The sequence below is a fragment of the Cervus canadensis genome, chromosome 18 (genome assembly GCF_019320065.1).
Source record: "Cervus canadensis isolate Bull #8, Minnesota chromosome 18, ASM1932006v1, whole genome shotgun sequence".
Classification (NCBI taxonomy): domain Eukaryota; kingdom Metazoa; phylum Chordata; class Mammalia; order Artiodactyla; family Cervidae; genus Cervus; species Cervus canadensis.
The window spans coordinates 33,508,541-33,530,656 of record NC_057403.1 but is presented as its reverse complement, the minus strand read 5'-3'; the positions used below and the strand labels follow the sequence as shown (position 1 = coordinate 33,530,656).

At 46.0% G+C, this 22,116-nt stretch overlaps 3 protein-coding genes across 6 annotated transcripts in view; 2 read left to right on the top strand and 1 right to left on the bottom strand.

Moving 5' to 3' along the window:
• TXNL4B (thioredoxin like 4B) overlaps positions 1-9,095 on the top strand; it is a 53,286-nt gene extending 44,191 nt beyond the window's left edge. Inside the window, exons 4-6 of one of the 3 annotated variants that reach the window (XR_006263253.1) lie at positions 5,920-6,203; positions 8,593-8,727; positions 8,892-9,095. Coding sequence is in view for 1 of the 3 variants with exons in the window: in XM_043435299.1 (XP_043291234.1) it covers positions 5,920-5,989 (70 nt within the window). In the remaining 2 variants the exon portion in view is untranslated. Of the gene's footprint in view, positions 1-5,919; positions 6,532-8,592; positions 8,728-8,891 lie in introns of those variants that run through there. The other 2 variants (XR_006263254.1, XM_043435299.1) reach the window with 2 other exon arrangements.
• Positions 667-13,728, bottom strand: DHODH (dihydroorotate dehydrogenase (quinone)). 2 transcript variants are annotated; one of them, XM_043435296.1, is made up of 9 exons: positions 13,621-13,728; positions 11,305-11,517; positions 9,183-9,382; positions 6,632-6,714; positions 4,053-4,240; positions 3,330-3,443; positions 1,829-1,982; positions 1,509-1,668; positions 667-1,018 (listed from the first exon to the last, which is right to left on the bottom strand). In XM_043435296.1, exons 1-9 carry the CDS (start codon positions 13,639-13,641, stop codon positions 964-966), a joined length of 1,188 nt encoding a protein of 395 aa, XP_043291231.1. In that variant the 5' UTR covers positions 13,642-13,728; the 3' UTR covers positions 667-963. The 2 variants fall into 2 exon arrangements, with proteins under 2 accessions (XP_043291231.1, XP_043291232.1); XM_043435297.1 differs by having other exon boundaries at positions 1,547-1,668.
• A 35-nt stretch (positions 13,729-13,763) lies between these two features.
• Positions 13,764-22,116, top strand: part of PKD1L3 (polycystin 1 like 3, transient receptor potential channel interacting) — an 81,040-nt gene continuing 72,687 nt past the window's right edge. The window contains exons 1-3 of the mRNA XM_043437161.1: positions 13,764-13,899; positions 17,370-17,492; positions 19,773-19,889. Of these exons, the coding sequence (XP_043293096.1) occupies positions 13,764-13,899; positions 17,370-17,492; positions 19,773-19,889 (376 nt within the window). The remainder of the gene's footprint in view (positions 13,900-17,369; positions 17,493-19,772; positions 19,890-22,116) is intronic.

Below are 22,116 nucleotides of genomic sequence, written 5' to 3'. Positions count from 1 at the left end.
TATGGCAGCTACAGGCCTCTCCACAGAGCTCCCAAGAAATAAATTTAAAATAAAACCTGCACTGAGGTGACGTGAATAAACCTGCACTGTTGGCTGTGAAGGCATGCTGACATCAATAGCACTTCCCAACCGAGGCGCTCAACCTCCCATCACCATCTGCTTTATGGTTTTGAAAAGGTTAGCATTTCTGTTTCCTTAGTTCATGACCAGACCCCTTGAGCTTCTTGTCTAGTGTCTTCAGGCATCTCAAGAGCCTGCCTGCCCAGCAGCACCGGGTCACAGATTGTATAGCAGGGGGATAACCAGCCCATCTTCTGAATTGGGTCTCCAAGATCGCCAGGATGAAATCCAGACCTGCGGCATCTCAGAATGTGGCCTGGCTTGGAGACAGGGCTTTTACACAAGTAATGCAGTTAAAATGACCAGCATGACCCGTGTCCCTTGACGAAGACGTCAGGGCCCAGACACACGGAGAGGATGGCCGTCCACAAGCCCTATTCTTGCAGCTGTTATCTACATTTGAAACTTTTTCAAAATACAGTTAAAACTTTAAATAAAGATAGGATGAAAGAGAGTCCAGCTCCTGGGAAGCCGACAGCAGATCCTGGGGGGCAGAGGCTGGAAGGACCTGCAGGCAGCTTCTAGGCAAGAGGGTTGCAACGTAAGTCCAGTTTTTCAATGACTTTATTTTACCATGACTTTCCCTCCAAATGTCTACTGTCCCTGTAATATTTAAGGATCCTGGACTGTGAATCTAGAAAGAATCAAGGACACAGTTCCTGTCGGACAAGTGATCGAGGAAAGCCTCACATGGCTTCTGCTGACCGTCAGGCTTGGCTTTTACAGTCCAGCCGGAGGAAGGCCTCTTGTGGTCTGGGAATGTGGTCTCCTCTCTCCATCAGCCTGGAAGGCTAACTTGATTTAGCAGAACAGTTCCGGATCAGGCTTCCCCGCAACCAGTCCTCACCTCCGATGATCTGCCCCAATGGCATCTGTGACTCTGGCGAAACCCTGCTCCCTGGAAAAAAAACAAAACCATTTCAGCAAATGGTAAAGGAAAGCCCAGCTCTTACTGGAAGCCCACATTCAATCAGGCTCCATCTGGTCGGTGACTGCGCTTGTCTCGCTATCCCAAACATATGCCTCATCCCCTCTGAACTATCTTCACCCAGGAATCTCCCCAGGTCTTCAGACAAGGAAGGGAATCCATTGTAAGTACTGACAGCTCCCTGACCTCAAACCAGTGTTACCGAATTAACAGGAACGTGGCCAGAACGCCTTAGGCCTATAAACACCACTGTCTTGGAAGTTAATCTTCAATTCTTTGGCACTGTATGACCTTTGTCAAAAGAGCAACAGGGAAATTTCCCCCTGCTTTTGGGGTGTACCCCTCAGATGCTTTTTGAATGAAGAATAGAGACAGGTGAAATCCCCTTGATTGAGTCATTCTGAGTTGGTTGATACCACATTAACTTCGCCTGGTTCAAGCCACACGTGGCCCCACTCACTTCAAAAGGGCTTCCAGCTCCCGCTTGACCCCACCCACCACGGGCGGGCCCCGGTAGGTGAGGGCCGTGTACAGCTGCACCAGGGAGGCTCCCGCCCGGATCTTCTCCAGCGCATCCTGCCCGCTGCTGACACCACCAACCCCGACGATGGGAACTCTGCCTGCAAAGAAGTGCATGGGACACGGTGAGGAAGGGGGGGCGAGACGTGGAAACAGGAGCTCAGTCTGGCTCCAGCCCCAGCCCCCTGCTGAGACCCCAGTCCCATCACGGCCCCGGAGCCCGCGCACACAGAGCTCTGCAGACAGACACGGAGTCCTTGCCTTGGGTGAGTGCATACATCTCCCGGATGGTTTGTGTTGATAAATCCCTGAGGGGCTTCCCGCTCAGCCCTCCTCGTTCAGAGCGCAGGGCACCCTGGAGGCTGGCAGGGCGACTCTCTGTGGTGTTCGTGACGATCAGTCCATCGATGCCCAACTGCAGGGGGAGACAGAGAAAGAGCCCCCTGGTCAGGGCCTGACGGACTTAGAGAAGCTTCCCTGGAGGTCTGAGACAGCAGCAGGCCGGGCGCCCACACCTAAGCCCCTGGAAGCCAGAGCCAGACCAGGCCTGGCTCATTATACTTCCTGGGCAAGTGTCAGAATGAGCCTCAACGTGACAATAACAGCCACCATGTACCAACTGTACGGTTCCACCAGGATGGGGTTTAGTCCTTAGAACAACTCAAACTAGAGGGTCCTGTGCCAAGGCCTGCAGGTAGTAAGAGGTGGAACTAGGACTTGAAGCAGAACTGCGGGGCTCAGTCTGGGTTTGCACTGGTCTCCAGGGACACCGAGACCCGGTGTTACACTGGAGACGGAGCACTGCAGTCTGACCAAGGCTGGAGGACGCACAACCTTTAAAGCCCTTGCTGGAGGAAGAAGAGGGAAGAAGCAGGAGAAAAGGACGCATTCAAACACTGATTCAAACATTTACTTTCTTATTACCGGCATATCTCATTTTATGGCACTTCACTTCATTGTGCTTCACAGATACTGAGTTTTTTACAAGTTGAAACTTTGTGGCAACCCTGCAGTATCAGATGATGGTTAGCATACTTTCAGCAATAAAGCATTTTTTAATTCAATGACATACATTGTTTTGGACTTCCCTGGTGGTCTAGTGGGTAAGACTCCATGCTCCCAATCCAGGAGGCCTGGGTTCAATTCCTGGTCAGGGAACTAGATCCTGCATGCCACAACTGAGTTCACATTCTGCAACTAAGACCCAGCGCAAGCATGTCAGGATGGCTGAGTGGTCTAAGGTGCCAGACTCCAGGTGTCTAAGACCCAGCGCAGCCAAAATAAGTAAGTAAATAAACAAGTAAATATATATTTTTTAAGGGGAGGGGCAGTTCCCAGAATAGAGCTATCACCAGAGATATCTGCAAGGATCACTTTTTAAAAAATAAAAGGTATGTACATTGTTTTTTTAGATGCAATGCTATTGCACACTGAAAATTCCCAGGCTATACTAGCAGAGTCTATGTGCCCTGGGAAACCAAGAAGTTCCCATGACTCGCTTTTTTGCAGTGGCAGAACTGAACCTCCTATATCTCTGAGGTATGCCTACATATGAACAGAGGAGCCCGGCAGGCTACACAGTCCGTGGGGTCGCAAAGTCAGACATGACTCACTGACTAAACAGTAATGCCTATATGTGATACACTGAATTATGACAGACCAAGCCAGTCCTTAGGATAACAGAAACTGCCATCCAGGCTAACCCAGCCGGTCAGGTGGCCTCTACAGGCAGTGAAGGGTGTCCCCAGGCCCTGACCCTCACCTCGCTCACCACGCTGGCAATATCCTCCTTGTTCTGGGCTGTGAGGTCGGGCGCAATCTTCACCAGGACGGCTGGCTTGTGGGCCACCTTCAGGGCATCCCTCTCCTGCAGCACCTACAGCAACATGGGGCCAGAGATGGGGACCCTGAGCCTGCAGCCTACAGTGTGACCGTGACCTGTGGCCATAGACAGTGCGTCTTCACCCCAACTGTCAAACTAAGGCACCAGCAGCTTCTCCTTCTCCGGAAACACCACTCTCAGTTATGCAAACAGCCCCATCAAGATAGATCTGATTCCATTGTTTTAAACCAAGGAATCCCCAAGAGTGAGTCCCTAATGTCACTGGCATTGGCTAAAACATTAAGGTTTATTTAGACTTTTGCCCCCAAAAGAGACAGCAAATACCGTCACAAGTACTGTTTGATGAAAAGTCATTCTATCATTCAATGTGCTAGATGCTGGGAACAGAGTGGTAAATGAGAGAGATGTGGTCCCTGCTCTCATCGATACTGTAGATTAACAGCAGGGATAGATAACTGAACAGTTGATTAATACTGAGCACAATCAGTGTTATATAGGGGATCAGAGGGAAGTGAGGGGTCCTAACTGGTCCAGGTCTTAAGGACAACTCCTCGATAGTAGATAGCGATGCTGAAGCTTGGCCCTAGAGGATGAACGGTAGGTCAAACTAGTGGAGCGGGGCCTGGACATGTAATTGCCCACCTTGGTCAGCAGGCGGCGCAGTTCAGCCTTTCCCTGAAGGCTCCGCAGCCCAGCCGTGTTGGGACTGGACACGTTCACTACCAGGTAGTCAGCCAAGGGACCCAGGACTCGAACCCCCTCTGCGTAGTCAGAGGCAGCGTCCACCGAGGTCTTATTCTTCCCCAGGTTTATTCCCAGCGGCAGCCCATCTGTAAATATCACTGGTCAGGATCTTGTCCCCACTCACCATTTCCCACACAATATTTTGAAGCCGTCCTTGACCAGCAGCCCATGAGCAGCCTAAGGCCTTGCAGCTCCAAGTGTGCCCTTGCCCGCACCAGCTGACAAACCCTGAGCATGCATGGCGCCCCGCCTGCCAGCCTAACCCACCCTCCACTTCCATCTGCGCAACTACTAGGATGTTTTACTGCTCTCTCTGCACCCTTTTTCTTTTTTTAAATTTAATGGGGCATGGAGACATTAGGAGTGCAACTGCTAGTGATGAAAAAGGTAGGGCTCATACATGGAGTACAGCTGGGAAGAGACAAGTCAACAGCATGCCAGAGGACAGCTGGTGACTCTCAGGGGCTGCTTGCTGCACTTGGGTCAAGTGACTGGGTGTGTGGTTGTGAAGAAAATGCAAAATTAAAGGATACATATAAAATAGACTGGAAAATATTTTCAATTCTCATGCCTAAAATGAAGAGGCATAACAGTGTTATCATTTCCGTCCCAAGATGCGACCCCCCCTTATAATTAAGGCGACCGCACATCCCAGAGCTTCCAGGCCAGCCCTGAACACTCCTGTAGCCTGGGCATAATTACTCATGCCTGTGTCCCTTCCACTCCCAAAAGTGTTGTCTCAGCGTGCAGTAGGTAATATGGTTACCTTACCCTAAAATACAGGGAATTTTCACCTGACTTGTATTTCTGACTTTCAGTGTGTTTCCGAAAGGTACTTTTCTATATGTGAAAGCAAGGGTTTGTCTGTGCTTGATTTCTCCTGGGATGGCACCTTATCTGCAAAGGATAAAGTATATCCACGGTGCCAGCTGTTTTTCCCACCAGTTGGCTGAGAGAAGATCTGAGATGTCCAGCTAGTTCACAAAACGTGCCAGGTCAGGGAGGGTCCTGCTATCACACACTGTAAATGCAGTCCCTGTTTTATCATCAGCTTGAATGTAAATGAGATTCGTGTAGCTAATTTCATAGATGGAGGGGAGGAGAGGGAACCCAATTAGACAAGTTATATAACAGGGTCTCCAAGCTTCCCAAATCAAGCTAAGATGGTTTGGAAGCTGTAATTTTTTTCCACCAGGCAAACTGGTTTAAAAGAGAATATCATTTTCATGTAGCCATGAAATGGCTTTCATTAGTAGTCATTTGCCCCAAATGACAACATTTGGGGGCTAGACAAAAACTGCTGAATTACTCTAGCTCCAAAGGGCACCACAGCTTTTAACAATTCAAGTTTATTGGCATGACGCAAGCGACTAAGCTGTCTTCAAGGCTTCCAGCTGCTGCTAAACACAATGTGCAGAGCTCTGCTGTGGGATTTTGCTTCATTCCAACAAATGTTAGCACCAGAGTGGGGGTCGAGGGGTCGGGCAAGGGAGTAGAGGAGAAAGGTGGCATAAAGGGCACTGTGGACAATTAAAAGAAGGAAAGGGAGGCCAGGCAGGAGCGTATCACACACCATGACAGTGCTGCCGTGACCTGCAAGTCCCCCGAGTGGCAAGGTCTACAGTATAGCAGGGTCTGGTCCTACCAAAGCCAGGGAGTTCCAAGCAAGGCCACTTCCTACTCCCCAAACCAGAGGTTGCTAACTTTCAATCTTGCTTCTAGAAATGAAGCCAATATCCACAGGTTTTTTTCGTCTCACCACCAGGAAATCTAACGAGGCTACACTTCTGGAAGGCGTTCCAGAGGGGCCTGCTGAAAGAGGAAGACGGCCGTAGCCTCACCCAACCCCAGAGGATGCCTAGGAAGATACGGTGAAGACACCTCTGTGCCAGGACCACTGCGTGCCCCCAAGGGATAGCAGGGCAGAGAGCCCCAGGAGCAGCATCAGCACCTCCAAAGGTGGCCTTCGAAAATGCATGGTGTTTCCAGAGAAGTCATGGAGGGTACTTTCCCAATGCTGGAAATCGTTATCCCTGAGTGGGGAGGAGTGTGAGTAATGTTAGTGTTCTTCTTCATGTTTCCCTGCATTTACTAACAGTTCTATCGTTAGCATGCATCACTTCTATAATGGAGAAAAGGACAACAGAGCAGGATGTATGAAGAAGGCACCCAGGGCCTGCTCGTGTGGTCAGAGAGCGGCGCCTCCGCACTACTTATTTCCAAATCGCCCACTTGTGACACAGGTTACGTAATGAAGCAGGAACTAAGTGTTATCTTTGTTCAATTGCAAAGTTCAATTAAAAGCTTGGATGCTGTAGTGGAGCCAGGAAAATTCCTCTAGGAGAGGAGTCGTGAGTTCCACACTTTTTTTTTCTTATTGCTCAATCATGTTCACTTCACTGGGAACATTCCTGACTTTCTCCCACAAGTTTCCTTCCAACAGCTGAGGAACCGCCCTCTGATGCAGTGCCCTTTACCTTCTGTGAGCCTGGCCTGCGTCTGCTGTCTGGCCCGTAACCTGTGTTCCACCACTGAGAGTCCATGACTGTTAAATCCGTATCTGGAGCACAGGAGAGCACAAGGAGAGAGACACAGTTAGGACCCTCAGGCAGGAAGCAAAGACTAGAGAGATGGCGATGGCTCCTTGACCATTTCACCATATGCGTGCATGCTAAGTCGCTTCGGTTCTGTTCAATTCTTTGCGACTCTGGACTACAGCCTGCCAGTCTCCTCTGTCCCTGGGATTCTCCAGGCAAGAATACTGGAGTGGGTTGCCATGCCTTCCTCCAGGGGATCTTCCCCAACCCAGGGATCAAGCCCATGTCTTGTCTGTGATGTCTCCTACATTGGCAAGCAGGCTCTTTACCACTAGCGCAATCTGGGAAACCCATTTCACCATATATTTGTGACATAAAAACAAAAGCAAAAATCAGAGTCAGTTATTAGACTTCTACAGTCTAAACACCCCAGGAAGTCCTAGAAAACTTGCCAGAACACCATCAAGCATAGAGGGAAAAAATTCAATTTGCCAACAAGTCACTCAGCCAACTAGCACTGTAAACAGCCCAGACTCAACAACGTAGCTGCCCTCAGACCTGTCTGGATCCAGCCCCTCCTCCTTCTCACCCACTGCTCCCACGCAGTGGGACCTCACCACTCTGATAACCTATCTTCCCGCCTCCTGCCTCGCCCCACAAATTCGTCTCCTGGAACCCATCCTGCCACTCCATTTCCGCATCCTTTCTCTCATCCAGTCGCCCTCTTCCTGGCCCAAGTCAAATGCTCCCTCACCTCCTGGCATGCATGGAGTGCTCTATACCCATCTTCCTCCTGGCTCGGGATGTACATAAAGGTTGCCATTCCCCTACTGGGTTACAGTCGTTCTCGAGGACAAGAGACAACATCTTCTCCATCACCTGCCACTAGACACTCCACAAAGGCTGAGCCTCATGTCTCTCATCTCCAGTGCCCAGCCCACCGAGGGGTGTTGCTCAAATGGCCACCGCCTCCCCTCCTCCTCCTTACCAGTGGAACCCAGCTCCCCTGACCCAGCGTGAAAGTGCCAGTGACATGTGATGGGGCTTGGTCACTGAGACACAAAGTGCTGCCTACCAGGGAGCTTCTGGGAAAATACCCGCCTCCCCCCATATCCATACTTCATTTTCCTTTCGCTCTCTGATGTCCTCATGTGAGGACATATGCTTGCAGCTCAGGCTGCAAGAAGCAAAGGCCCACAGAGGTTGGACCAGAGTCCTGACACCACCCCACTGCTCAACCAACCCTAGAACTGCCTACTATACCCGTTATGAGGAAAAAATAATAACACACACCCATTACTACTTAACAGTAAGTAAGTTCTGCACCAGAAACACCTAACAGACACATGTACTCATTGACTCTTCATTCAGCACCCACCCTGGGCCAGACACGCCTGGAGCCGGAACACACGAGCTCGGAGCTCAGGCCCTACTCTCTCGTGCCGCCTCGCACACACTGCTTCCTACCAGGCCCCGTCATCCTGGTACCCACGGTCATTTGTGGCAGGTGAATCATAAACATTTTTTATCTGACCATTCTGAAGCTATCGATCCCACTTTACAGGGGAAAGATCACTAACTTAACATCTAATGCTGGAAATTTTCCCTGAAACAAGCACAGTAAAGCAGGAGGTGCAGCCAGATAAACCTTCCATACGTCAGCCTCCCAGCAGGCCCTTAATGACCCCAAAGGTGCCTCCCAAACCTCCCCACCCCCAGCCCCCCTCACCCCTGCCAAGGAGGCTCTCAAAATACTGTTACCAGAAAGGAGGAACTTCGCCACTTTCTGGGTTTGCTGTAGTGAAAACTGCCCAGGGGTCCCAAATAGAAGGGCTTTACACAATCTAGAAGGATCTCACTTCCTAAAAGCAGCTGTCTATATTGATTATTACCTTCCCCAGTTACTGAAGGCGGGGGCTGTGCTGTCCAAACCACTAACCACATGCGGCCACTGACAGTGAAGCCTGGCCAGTCAAAATGAGACCGCTATAAGGATGACATGCTGGATTTCAAAGGCTTGGTACAAGTGAAAGAAGGTAAATAGCCAGTCATGTTTATATTGCTTATATATTAAAAGTATATATTAAGCATTTATAATTAAGTAGTATAATAAATAACTACTACTAATAATAAAGTAGTAGAATATATTATTATTTTTAATTTCACCTGTTTGTTTTTACATTTTTATTGTGGCTACTAGAATACTTTAAATTACATACAGGACTCCATAATATTTCTACTGGACCGAGCTCGGCAAGGGTGCTGGAAGTAACAACATGGAAAGAGCGCACACCCTAAAGTCAAGTGAGCCAACATCCACACCCACGTTCTCCTGCTCGTGACCTTGTGACTGTAGCTGTTACGTAGTCCTCCGAGCCCCAGCATGTATACACATTAAACTGAAATCAGAAAACCTGCTTTTATGCTCAACATGATTCCAGAACATGCCAAATGACAGAAAAATGTCCACGTCGTACGGCCGCTCACCTACCTGTTAATGATAGCTTGGTCTTCCGGGAGGCGGAAGACCCTGGGCCTGGGGTTTCCTTCCTGAGGTTCTGGGGTTACACTGCCTATCTCAACAAAACCAAAGCCCATCTTGTAAAGGCCATCCACCGCTTCCCCATTCTTGTCAAATCCTGCGGCGATTCCCACTGGATTTCTGAATTTATGGCCAAGGACTCTCACTTCCTAGGGAGAAGGAAAGAAAGTCACAGGCAGAGAAAGCCATTCTGGTGTTCCTTAAAGCATGGTCCCCAGCATACCTACGTCAGAATCGCTTGCCTGTTAAGCCTCAGGTCCCAGGGCCCATCCCTGGACTAAGGAATCAGAGTCTTTGTGGGGAGGGGTGGGGTGGGGGGCAGAATGGAACTCTGAGGGAATCGATCTTTTTCAGTGCTCTCCAGCTGATTCTGATGCCAGCCAAAGTTCGAGAACCATCACGCTTTATCATCAGCAAGGAGACGAACAGCGTTCCCACCATGGGTTGAACAGGAGACAGGTGCTGCCTTTTCCAATCACAGTTAAGGATTGTACCTTCTTATCCACTATCCTTGGTGGCAGAGAGTGGCTCATTGGTTTCAGCCCCTAGTGGGTGCTATTCTGAAACAGGCAGCAAGATCCTTTCATCATCTTAGTAAGTCAGCCTCCGCTGTGTCCCTCCTCCTCAGCCAGGCGACACGAAGGCCCAGCAGAGTCCCCAGGACTCCTGTCCTTGGCTGAGCGGCTCCAATTGCTGGGCCCCAGAACCAGGCTGGGAGGACCAGGTTCTTCCCTGTCAGATGTGGGCTGGATTCCTGATTGTTCACTAGAATGAGAATGATTTGGGCCTAGTTACTGTCAGGTCTAGTCCGACTCCTGAGTGATTCAGGATTCTCACCCTGATGGGAGACAACAAATCTAGTAGCAAGACAGATACATTAAAAGATGGGAAAGGCATCAGGCTGTCATAAAGCCAGCAGCTGCCAGTGGAGTTGTCTCTGTCAGCTGATATTGCAGGAAAGCCTTTGCCGGGACTAGCAAGGGTCCCAGGCTGACGCCATCTGGTCCCAGAAGCAGAAAGAAAGGCTGCTCCACAGAGGGGAAGAACAGATGGAGGTGAGTGCGTGCATATGGTTCAGGGACTAGGAGGCAGGGGGCCGCACTGGGGGCCGCGTTCCAGGAGGAGCTCTTGACCCCAGCTGCATGACAGGACCCCCAGGCAGCCCTCGGTCCTCAAAGCCCAGAGATGATGGTCAAATGGGGCTGGCACCAGTCTAGAGCACTCTGTACAGGTCTCCCCTGCTTTTCCAAAGTTTTCTTTATGCCACTTGGCTTTGCTATGAAAGAGCTACATTAGTAACCTATTTTCTCTAACTGAAAGGAATCCAAAGAAAATTTTCACTTTTCTGAAAAAAGGTGACACACATCTCAAAACTGCAGGATGGGAAATAAAAGAGATACGAAGACACAAAGGGAAAATGTAGGGAAGCCCACTTTGATAATAGTGACCCTTCTCCAGAGAGGTCTGAGGGCTTCTTGGTGTTTTCTTCACGTTCACATCATTCTTATGTCCCCCATCTGGTATGAATCTCTTCAGTGGAAACTGTCAGGGCTTACATGAGGATGTAGATTCTCGGAGGACGTGCATTCTTCCACTTTGTTTGCTGCAGAAACCCCATCACACAGAAGAGTGAGGGGACACATGGCGCCCATGATTAAATGCAGGAAGGAATGAGGCTGGGACAGGAGCTGTATGCTTTCCTCAAAGGGCTTGGCTAGACATCCCTTCATCACATTCGCTGCTAGTGATGCTGGCATGCTTCCCTTTTCAGCAGAGGTGAACTCTGAGCTACCTGAGACCTCGGTGAGGCAGGGATGGTGGCTAAGGGGAAGGATGCTGAGCCAGACTCCATGGGTGTGGATCCTGGCTCAGCCACTTCCTGGCTGGGTGCCTTTGGGTAAGTCACTTAACTCCTCTGCACCTCAGTGTTCCTGATCTATAGATGGGGATGGCAGTTTGGGGGCTAACTTGAGATTCTGGTTTTCAAAAGGATCAGCCCCAGCTGAATAAATTAGCAGACTCTGACCTTGACCTTTGTGTCTATCGCACAAGGTGTTATAGGAGCACCTACCAGCATGGCAGAGTCTTGAAACGCAGTGCGAGGAAGGAGCCCCAGGGAGGTGAAGCGAACAGCCAGCCTGTGGGCTGTCTCAGGGTCCAGCAGCCGCTGCAGAGCCGGCATCAAGAGTTCAGCGTAGAAATGCTCATCCCCCGTGGCCGTCAAGTAGGAGGCGAAGAGAAGTCCTCCACCCCCCAGGATCACCATGGCATCCTGGGCCCGCTTCTAGAAAAAAGAGCCAGTGGGATCCCCTCAAGGCCAGGCTGAGGTACCATCTCTAAACTCTTCACACACTTTACATGCTCACAGGGAACATAATGGCCTTTACATTCAGTCACATTCCTAGCCTTCTGCTAATGCTGGTCTCCGTTCCTGCTCGCATATTGGCCTCTACAGGCAGAGGCTGTATCTGCACTTCTGCAGACACTCACTCCTCTGCCCCAAAGGACTCCAGGCCAGGGGTTTCAAGAGGCGTATGCAGTGGAAATTGGAGGAGACTGGTAATAGATTTTAGTGAGTGGGCGTCAGTAAACTCAGAAGTGCCTCTATGACTTTTGAAAACCCTACTGACAGTCACTAGGTACAAATATCTGTTCATACTAACTGAGCCTAGAACCACAGATTCTATTTCCCCACATAAACACAATCCTATGTGGTTTTCATCTGCATTGACTTTCCAGAAATGCAATTACCTTGTTGACTGAGGGCTCACCATACTGTTTAGCAGAGAACATTAACAAGAATCACTCATCATCTCAGAAGACATTCCTGTGGCACTAGAATTTCTAAGTAGAAGCTTACACACCTGACCCACCACCTAGATGACTCATGCCCTAATATTTATGGGTCAAAATACATATTATTATAAATTCATTTCTCCTTTATATTCCACTTAGGACATTATGTTGACCTTTTAAATTATATATAGAAAGATTGCATTATACAAAAATTCCACTTCAGGATGCAAAAGAGGGTTGCAAAAAAAAATTTTTAAGGTCTTTTTTAAAATTTTATTGAAGTATAGTTGATTTATAATGTGTTAATTTTTGCTGTATAGCAAAGTGATTCCGTTATACATATATATTTTTTTTCATATTTTTCCATTATGGTTTATCACTGGATATTGAATATAGCTCCCTGTGCTATACAGTAGGACCTTGTTGTTTACCCATCCTATATATAATAGCTTGCATCTGCTAAGCCCCAATCCCAGTCCTCCCCTCTTCCACCTCTCCTACCCCTTGGCAACCACAACTCTGTTCTTACATCCAACATCAGGTCTTCTGGCACCAAGCTCAAACATGGCTCATAATACTTTACTTATCACTGCCAGGCGCTGAGTCACTCACTCACTCATTCACCCCATAGTGACTGTGCACTCAACGATGGATGCCAGGCTCAAGTCCCTGCTTTCATGAGTACAACCTCAGGAGGAGAGAGAAATCCATGATCATGCAAACGTACAGCTGTGACAGTGCTATGAAGAAAAAAGTGATGGAAGCACCTAACCTAATCTCAGAGGTAGGGAAAGGCTTCCTTGAGGAAGTGTCTTAAAGCTGATATTCAAAGAATAAATAGAAGTTAGCTAGGCGCCAGGGTGGTGGCTGGGGAGGGGACGATGGTAACGGCCCTCTACGCTCTAGGCGGCAAAGGAGAAGGAGATGCACTCAATGAATGGGGAAAGGGGAAAGGTTTGTCTGGAATCAAGGAGTGAGGAAAAGTACGGCTTAAAAATAAGCTGGGGAGGCAGGCAGGGGTCTTGGCCAGAATAAAGTTTTGGGTTTGGTTCCCTAAACAAGGAGGTGACCTGATCAGCTTTGCCTTTAAGGGTCACTCCTAGCGGTCAACATAGATCTAGTATTCATTGTCTACACTTCTAGCCTCCTCCAGGAGATTGCAGGAACCCCCCTTGAGTGGATCCACAGATAGCTGAGTGCCGTTACGAAAACCCTGCCCTAAAAGTTTATCTAAAGAGGCTGGCACTGTTTTACTGTAATTTCACTGCAGGTTGGATCCTGCACACAATGCTAGGCGGTCCTGTGTTCACGAAGCGTCCCCTGCTTAGTTCAGTAAAAGCCCACGTGCTCTTACATAGCATCTACACTGCTTACACGTACCATTTACACAGTGACCAAGTACGTAAGTAAATGCACGCTCATGACCATCAGCAGGGGTCTGCAAACCTGCACGCACTACCCTAAAAGGCCCACACTCTCGGATCCCTCTCCCGTCCACACCTCGCCCAAACTAGCCCTTCATCCTCCCCTCGCCCGGCTTCCCGCCCGTGCTTCTCCGCGCTGCCACCTTAGCAGCACCAGCTGCACTCACTTTGAGCAGCCTCCACGCCATGCTCCGGCCGCCACTGGGCCCGCCTCTGGCTCGTTTCCATTGGAGGAGACGGAGACGTCCTCTAATCCCCGGCCCGCGGAGGGGAAGGCTCCGCTCCGCCCGGAGAGTCTGATTGGACGTTCATGCGCGGGCGCATTCGCGGTGGACACGCCTCTTCCGCCCGCCTGCCTCCCGGAGGCTTTGCTGCGGGGCAGGGCGCTGTGGCTGGGACGCCTTGCACGGCTTTCCAGCATCCTGAATCCGCAGAGACGACTCCCTGTATGTTGAGTCTTAGATTCTAAGCAACACTGTCACCAAGTTTTTGATCGTTCAAGTTAAACATTTTATTGATAAGAGTGTGTGTGGGGCTTCCCTGGTGGTCCAGTGGTAAGACTCCATGCTCTCAATGCAGGAGGCACGGGTTCAAACCCTGGTCGGGGAACTAAGATCCCACATGCCATAGAGCATGGCCAAAACAAAATAAAAATAAATAAACAAACACCTTATTTAAAAAAAAAAAAAGAGTGTGTGTGCTTTAGATAAAGCGTGGGTTGAGAATGTGTATAGGGCACTAAAAGGGTTGAAATGAATTCCAGCACTGCATAAGATACCTGAGTTGACTTTCAAAGAAAATTCCATGAACATCAGGTTTCACTATAAAAATGCCTAAAAACGTACGTGTGTATGCGTGTATGTATGTTTATAAGGATGTCGGGAAAGTAAGACTTTGAGTTTGTGGGCAATTTCTGTGCCCATGTTGATTTGTATTTATGATCTCATTTTGGTGCCAAGAAAGAGAACTTGCTAAAGTATCTAAATGATGGATGTGCTACAGGTGAAGATCAAATAACATGCTGTATGAACAAAGGTTTTCATTAAGTTAAAGAAAACTGGTGAGAGTATTTGAAAACTGAAAGTGTCCTGCACCCAAACAGTTCTTTTGCAGCTCAGACTTGGACTCCTCTGCCCAGAAACCTTCCCCCACAATTGCAAACTGTATTTTCTTGGCGTTTGGAACATTTCAGTTTTCTAATTTCAGTTCCCACTACTGTCCCCCCGCCCCCTCCCACTCCCCACCACAGAATTATTTCTGTGTATAAATGCCTCCCCCTGTCTCACCTCAGTGCGTTTACTCTCGTGAATGCCTATACCGAGATGCATTTCATCTTCCTAGATATGGCCATCCTTCTATGTTCAAGTGCTGGAAATACAGCTTCCTCCTCTGAACCGTCATAGATTTACCCCGTACCTCTCTAGTGAAACTTTCTATATATTTTTTATATGGTTTACTTTTATTTTTGGGTTGTGCTCAGTCCTTGTTGCTGTGAGTGGCTTTCTCTAGTTACTGGTGAGCCGTGGCTAGTCGTGGTTCTGGTGCACGGGCTCTAGGCGCCTGGGCTTCAGCAGTCGCAACACAGGTTTTAGTTGTCAGGGGCTTGTGGAATCTTCCCAGACCAGGGATGGAACCATCTCCCCTGCACTGGCAGGCAGATTCTTATCCACTGCGCCACCAAGGAAGCCTGGAACTTTCTGTATTAACCACACGTATTTTGTCTTTTTTCCCTCTAATTTAAAACATAAACTGATTTAGTTACAGTAGAGGCCGTACCATATTTTGTTATACCAATTACTTGATTATTGCAGTGTTTTTAAAGTGAGGGGTGTGTTCTTGGGGTCTATACTTCAGAGAATTTTGTATTTTGGTGTCCACTTCCTCAGTGATCTTTAAAGTACTGTAAGCATCACGTGGACCATTTGGATAACATACTGAAACCTTCCAGGCAATTTCTGTGCCCATATTTATTTGTATTTGTGATCTCATTTTGGTACCAAGAAAGGGAACTGGCTAACGTATATAAGTGATAGATGTACTACAGGTGACATGCTCTATAAACAAAGGTTTTTCATTAAGTTAATTAAAGAAAAGTGGTGAGAGAATTGATTCTTCCCTACAGTAGGAGTCGGTGTGCATGACAAAATCAAATGAACCTGTGCAGTTGTAGGCCAGAACCGTGTTTATCTGATAAGTGGCTATTTAGTTTGGCAAAATTTGAATTTAAGTGGCTTTCAGTTTTGTTTATATTTAATTTGTATTCATGCTTTTATCAAATATTTATTCTCTGGCTTTTATGATTATGTAAGAACTTTAGGATAGAGATTATGCTTAGATTTGTGCATAAATGTATTTAAGAAATAATACAATAATTTAAATCAGTTCTAGGGAGTCTGCAAGAATGGTTTTCTTTTTAAAAAAAAATACAAAACTAAATTTTTAGCAGCACTGGCTTAGATATTCATCACCCTCTATGCTCTTACAGGTTTGATTTAGCAAATAAAGGGCTATTACAGTCTTACAAAGCTAAAGGCATAGCCAGTCGTGTAGACACAGGTGGTGCTGCCCCAGCTATGAGGGCCCATTGCTTTATTGATCCCTAGCATTTGCTTTCAGCCTGTCGGAACGCCACCTGGGTCCTTAAAACAAAACCTTTTTGTCTTCTTGACAAACGACTCCCTATTTTTGAAAGAATAACACTAATAAATAAGATGAGCCCACCAAGAATATATTTAAAAGAGCAGGCAGCTGCTGAGCCCCCACACTTTTCATGCTCACAGTTCGCAGAGAAAATGTTCTTCAAAGGAAGAACCTGGCTTTGGTTATACATCACAACAGTTTTCGTTTTAGGGAGTGAGCTCCACGGCCTGGAGCAACACGGAGGGAATAATTGTTATCAGCTGAACCGATTTCCGTGCAGCTTTGAGGGAGCAGAACATCACTGTCATGCTGGGGGAGGACACCTTGCTTTCACCTGGAACCAGGAGGTTCAAGATCTCCTCTGGGACTTTCTGAAAAAAGAAAAGTGGTGGGTCGGGGGAAATTTAACGCTGCCGAAAAAACACCAAGGAAAAAACCACCCAGGTGAGGCTCAGAGATTTAGTGGTCATGAAGGAAACTTCCTTACTTTTCCTCTGAGATGAGAGAAGGAAAGAAATGTGACCTCTTCTGCTTTTGTGTACAGAGAAATCAGTCCCTTCGTTACCATCGTTCTGAAATGTCTCCACTTTTGTGCTCCAGCCTTTCATTTGTCTGTGTCACAAAATGATGAGATTTTTTTTGTCTCAGAACCTATCAAAAGTTAACTTACCTGCTATTTCACTAAAGGTATTGTGCAAGATTCTGAAATGGTTACTTTTTTTTCCTGGTAAATACCTCTTTATCATTCTCAGCCCCATGCTTCCTGACACAGAAACTTAGAGAGAAATTATTTGTCAGTTGCCTTTCTTACACAGGTATTTTCAAACTTAGGCACAATAATCTTAGGGTCTTAGAGAAAAATTCAAGGCATTATTACATCATTGGGGGCTTTCCTGGTGGCTGAGATGGTAAGGAATCTACCTGCAATGCAGGAGACCAGGTTCGATCCCTGGGTCAGAAAGATCCCCTGGAGAAAGGAATGGCAACCCACTCCAATGTTCTTGCCTGGCGAATCCCATGGACAGAGGAGCCTGGTGGGCTACAGTCCATGGGGTTGCAAGGAATCGGACACCTTCGCTGACGTCTAGATAAAGTAATACTAAGCCTTGTGATAACACATAATATGAAAAAAATAAACAGTCTATAGTTTGTGTGTGTCAGGAGGCAATCCTAGGTTTCCATCTACTGGAAGCTAGCAAAATTTGGTGTTCATGTTTATTTTTTTAACTGTTCGACTTTTGAGTAGGAGGCTCATCTGGGTCTGGTCTCCCTGCAGCAGATGTCACAGCATGCCCGGCCACCAAGCCCACCAAATGCATCTACCTGACCAGAAGTCAAAATCAGATCTTATGCAAAGAGGGCTCTTGCTCACTGGAGCATTACTTCATTTGCCAAGCTGGTAAGTGATGAAGCTACATGCTGCCAAAGACCTAATTCTTAGAAACTGACTCTGAATAAGGAGAGCATGTGAGAGTATTAGGTAGAGTCTGTGAGTGGTGGACCGTAATGACTCCTCCTGCAACCCCTCTGGTCGTTGGGCAGAGTTGTGCCTTGATGTTCCCTTCATTTCTTGACCTGGATAGAGTGTGTACCCCCCAGTCCTTTCAGCGCCTGGCCTTTACTGGGAAGAAGAAGAAGCAAAAGAGGAACATAGTATATGGTGGATTATAGGGGAACCTGTTATCAGTTTGCTTCTTCAGAGTTAGGAGGTGAGACTTAAGGGGTAGTTTGGTTTGGTTTGGTTTGGTTTTCACATTAAGCAATGTTCTTCATGGTAGTAGTTACATAAAGCACTTATATTGTAGGTTGGTGAATTCTCAGAGAGCTTATGATATCTTAGACTGTATAGGTAAAAGTTCTGTTCCACTTTGTTAAAAAATCACAAATACATTCTTATTAAAATGTACAGCAGCTATAGATGCTTCATAAAACAGGAGACATTGCAATATTTTTCTATTACAAGAATAAAAAAAAGATCACCTTTCTCAAATACTGGCTATTGAAGGGACCCAGTATTTCAAATTTACATATTTCTAGCAGCAAACCTCTCCTTCCTCACCCTTTCAAGCTCTTTGTGATATTTTTGTCCCTTTGCCATGATGGCATGCTGCTGTTAATGAGGCCAAGGTTGTGAGCCTAGTTTCTGCAGAAGTCAAATGCTCACGTTTCCTTCTCACAAACTGCATCTCTAGTACTAGCAGTCATCTTACAATTGTGAACTGTTTTTATCATCACAAGAGTTTATTTCACCCAACCCATCTCCAGGATTGGAAAAGCAGCCCCCTAATAGAGTCTAAATGATGGTGATTATTCATCCACTTTTCACTCTCCCAAGAGAGCTTTTAGACATTCTCGGCTACTCTTGGTTTTGGAGTGAAAATGTGTTTCCTAATATTATTTTCCTTGTACTTGCAAGAGACTTCTGCTGTAGAACATAGAATGTTTCTGCAGAAGGAAATCTTGGACAAAAAGAATTCAGTTTATCCAGCCAGTTCTGCAAATTCTGAGTCTGTGTGCTGATAACTAGAGGAAGTATGTCACCGCAGTGGAAAAGCTGCACTCGAGAGCCAGGCTCCCTGGGTTCACATCTTGTTTCTCCCTCCCTGGGCAAGCGCCTCAGCCTCCGTGCAGCCCAGTTTCCTTCCAAGGAGTGTTATGAGGATGAAGATAATACAAATTATATAGAATATTAGAACAATGCCTGGCATTGGCTGCCAGATTAATAAAGATAGAGACACACAGACATTGTGAGGCCCGAGAAAGTAAGTACTTGACACCACCTACTGAGTATTCTTATGAAAAGTAGAACTTGTAATAAATTTTTTTAAAAAGTAACACTTGAATCTTCTTAAGCCTTTAGAGCCAACCAGTTTATAAAAAGTAAGAGAACTGAAGAACACACGAAATAGCACCATGGGAATGTGATCATCAAAACCCAGAATTGGGAGGCTACAGGATAAACAAGTCAGGTTTTACAACAGGACATGACAAGCTTGAGGGGAGAGAATGAGGAGGACGTGGGAGAGGCCACTTAGGAGAGTGGAAGTGAGAATAGGCCAGGGAAACACTGTGATTACCAGGCAGGGCAAAGGCAGACCCCTCATGGTTCACGATCCTGAATTTTAGCTGAGATGCAGTCAACAAGGTTACGTGATTTCTCCAGCTGTAGAAATAGCAAATATACAAAGGGAGGCATGTTCAAGAATGCTGTTGCCCACCTTCTGAACTTCTGTCTCTAACAGTGAGAATTATTGAATACAAGGGAAAATCCTATGCTTAGAACGCAACTTCTTAAAAATGAACTTAATTCCCTCTTCTCACTGTTGATCAAGTTGGTGCATTTTGAACTGTTGAATAGTATAAGGGGATGTGACTGTTGTTCTTCAGTTGCTAAGTCATGTCCAACTCCTTGCGACCCCTTGAACTGCAGTATGCCAGGCTCCTCTGTACTTCACCATCACCCTGAGTTTGCTCAAATTCACGTCCGTTGAGATGTGACTGTGTTCCAGAGCAAAAGACTTTCTACAGAAAGAATTTCTACATTGTTCTTTGGAAAAACAGCAGGGTAGTTATCTTTGTCTTTTCTTGATTATCACGTACTTGCATGTAGTGATTATTTTATAGACTTCCAGCTAGAGTTTTATCCAAAACGTTAACTTCTGCATTGGCCTCCAAATAGATGCCTTTTCAGATCAAGATGCCAATTATGAAAGAAATGGAAACAATTCTCGTTCACGTGGCAAGCCCAAGAGGACAAAAAGAGAAGTCATAAGACCGAGAAGCAAAGTGACCTCAGGTAATGTGTAGTGACATCAGTTGCTGCCTTAATGGATGCACAGGACTGAATTAATGCTGAAATATGTCATCAGAGCAAGGTACTCAGTAAACATCCTTTACATTCTATTTTGTCTGATCTTAGGATTGCAGACTTTGCTTTCATTTTATTTTTTTTTTTCATTTTATATAAATCTGTTTTCTTGGTATTCCTTTGGCCATCCTCTTTTCAAATATGCCCAAATAAAAGATAAGTTTTTTTTTTCCCCTCGACAATGTTTTCCATCAAAAAAGTCTTCTTAAAATCCTTGTAAAGTCTTTCAAATCACAGTATACTCAATTTTTTATTTTTGAAAAATACTATTTCTTTCAGTGACCTCAGTCAGTATCAGTGTGGCTGATTACAGAGATAACCTGACAGAGTGGGTAAAAAGAGAGAGAAATTTAAAGTGGATCGAGTAATATTCTTAGGGGTAGGAGCTCACAGCTTCAACGCTTAGGTGTCCTTGTCAACTAGCCCCTTAAGATTCCTTTAAAAAAGCAATTTAGAAAGTGTTCTTTAAAAAACAAGGAGGAGAGTATTCTTGTAGAGACATTTTCTCATCTAGAGAGAATATATTTCTAAAGAACAAAGGTAAAAATCAACTTTTCTGAATGCTTTGTAAATGGGTACTTGTGAGTTCGGGGACAATGTAGTGATCTAATTAGATGGAAGTAAAGATGAGATATTTTGGAAAACTTATTTCTGAAATTTCTTCTGGGTATAATTAAAGCAGTGATGCTGAAGATGCATTTGAGAAGTTTGGATAAAGCTGTGTCTTGAAATATGAGTTTCAGAGGAGCAAAGCCTCTAAATTTATGTACTACTTTGTATAAAGTGATTTTAACTATTCCTTTGTAAAACTAAATTATTAATTAAGTGTACATTTGATGTTTCACATATACCCTTCAAGTTTATATCATCAAATTTGCTCAAAAATAACTTTTAAAAAAATCTCCTCATTGAGAAAAGAGGAGATTGGTGTTTTTTCGATGTGTGGGCCTTTAAAAAATTTTGTGTCACTTTACTGAGTTTCATGTAAATGCATCTGATTTCTCTGAGTATTTTTATAGTGCAGTTTTATCATCTTCTCCTTTTCTCCCCATTATTTTTGGCTGTGCTGGTCTTCGTTGCTGCACAGGCTTTTCTCCAGCTGCAGAGAGCGGGGGCTACTTTCTAGTGCCTAGGCTTCTCACTGCGGTGGCTTCTCTTGTTAAGGAGCGCAGGCTCTAGGGTGCGCGGCTTCAGTAGTCGTGGTGCAGGGGCCTAGCTGCCTCGAGGCATACCCCGGGTCCTCGATCCCAAAGTAGGGATCGAACTGGTGTCTCCTGCATTGGCAGGCGGATTCTTTACCACTGAGCCGCCAGGGAAGCCCCAGCTTTCTGTAACAGACGTCGTTCCTTGCCTTGCTCTGTGCTGTCTTGTTCTAATGCTTCCTTTCACTTTTGCCTTTATTGAAATTTTGTTTTTCAACAGTCTTTCAATTCCTTATCTTCAAGAAGTTGTGTCAACTTTCTTATACCTATGTGTTTTTAATCGTCAGACTCAGGAATGAAACAGTCTCTTTGAACTCTCATCTGGTTAAAGGAACATACAGGTTAATTTCCCCCTACCCATACCCTCACTCCCTAGATCTTGTTAGTATAACTGTGGATTTTATTCTAGTTATATTAAATATATTATACAATGTCAACTTTAAAAGAAGAACAACTTGAAAGTTGTGAGTTTAGTTTTTCTTGGGGGCAAAATGAGGACTATAGCCCAGGAGACAGCATCTCAGATAGTTCTAAGAAACTGCATCAAAGAGGTAGGGGGCAAGGTCAGTATATGTGATTTTGGTGAAGGGGAAGTACATACAATCAAGTACATATATATATATATATATATATTTTTTTTTTTTTCCCAGAAGGTTTCTGCTAGCAACAAGAGTAGTCATCACCAGGAAAGATTTTAGTGTTTTTTTTTAATAGGAGATATAAGAATTGGGCTCATAAAATCAGCTTCCAAAAATATCTAGTTGTCTGAAGATCTGCCAGTTTTTCCCAGAGCACAGAGTGCCTCATTTCTGCTCTCCATCCTGAACTCCTTTCAGTGGGTGCTGAAAATCAGCAGCAGCAACAGCACATGATTTAGTCCTGGTAGAGGCAAATGGCAATTTTCCAATTTGTAATTGAGAAGAACTTTTCTTAAGAATAGTTTTTTCATGCTT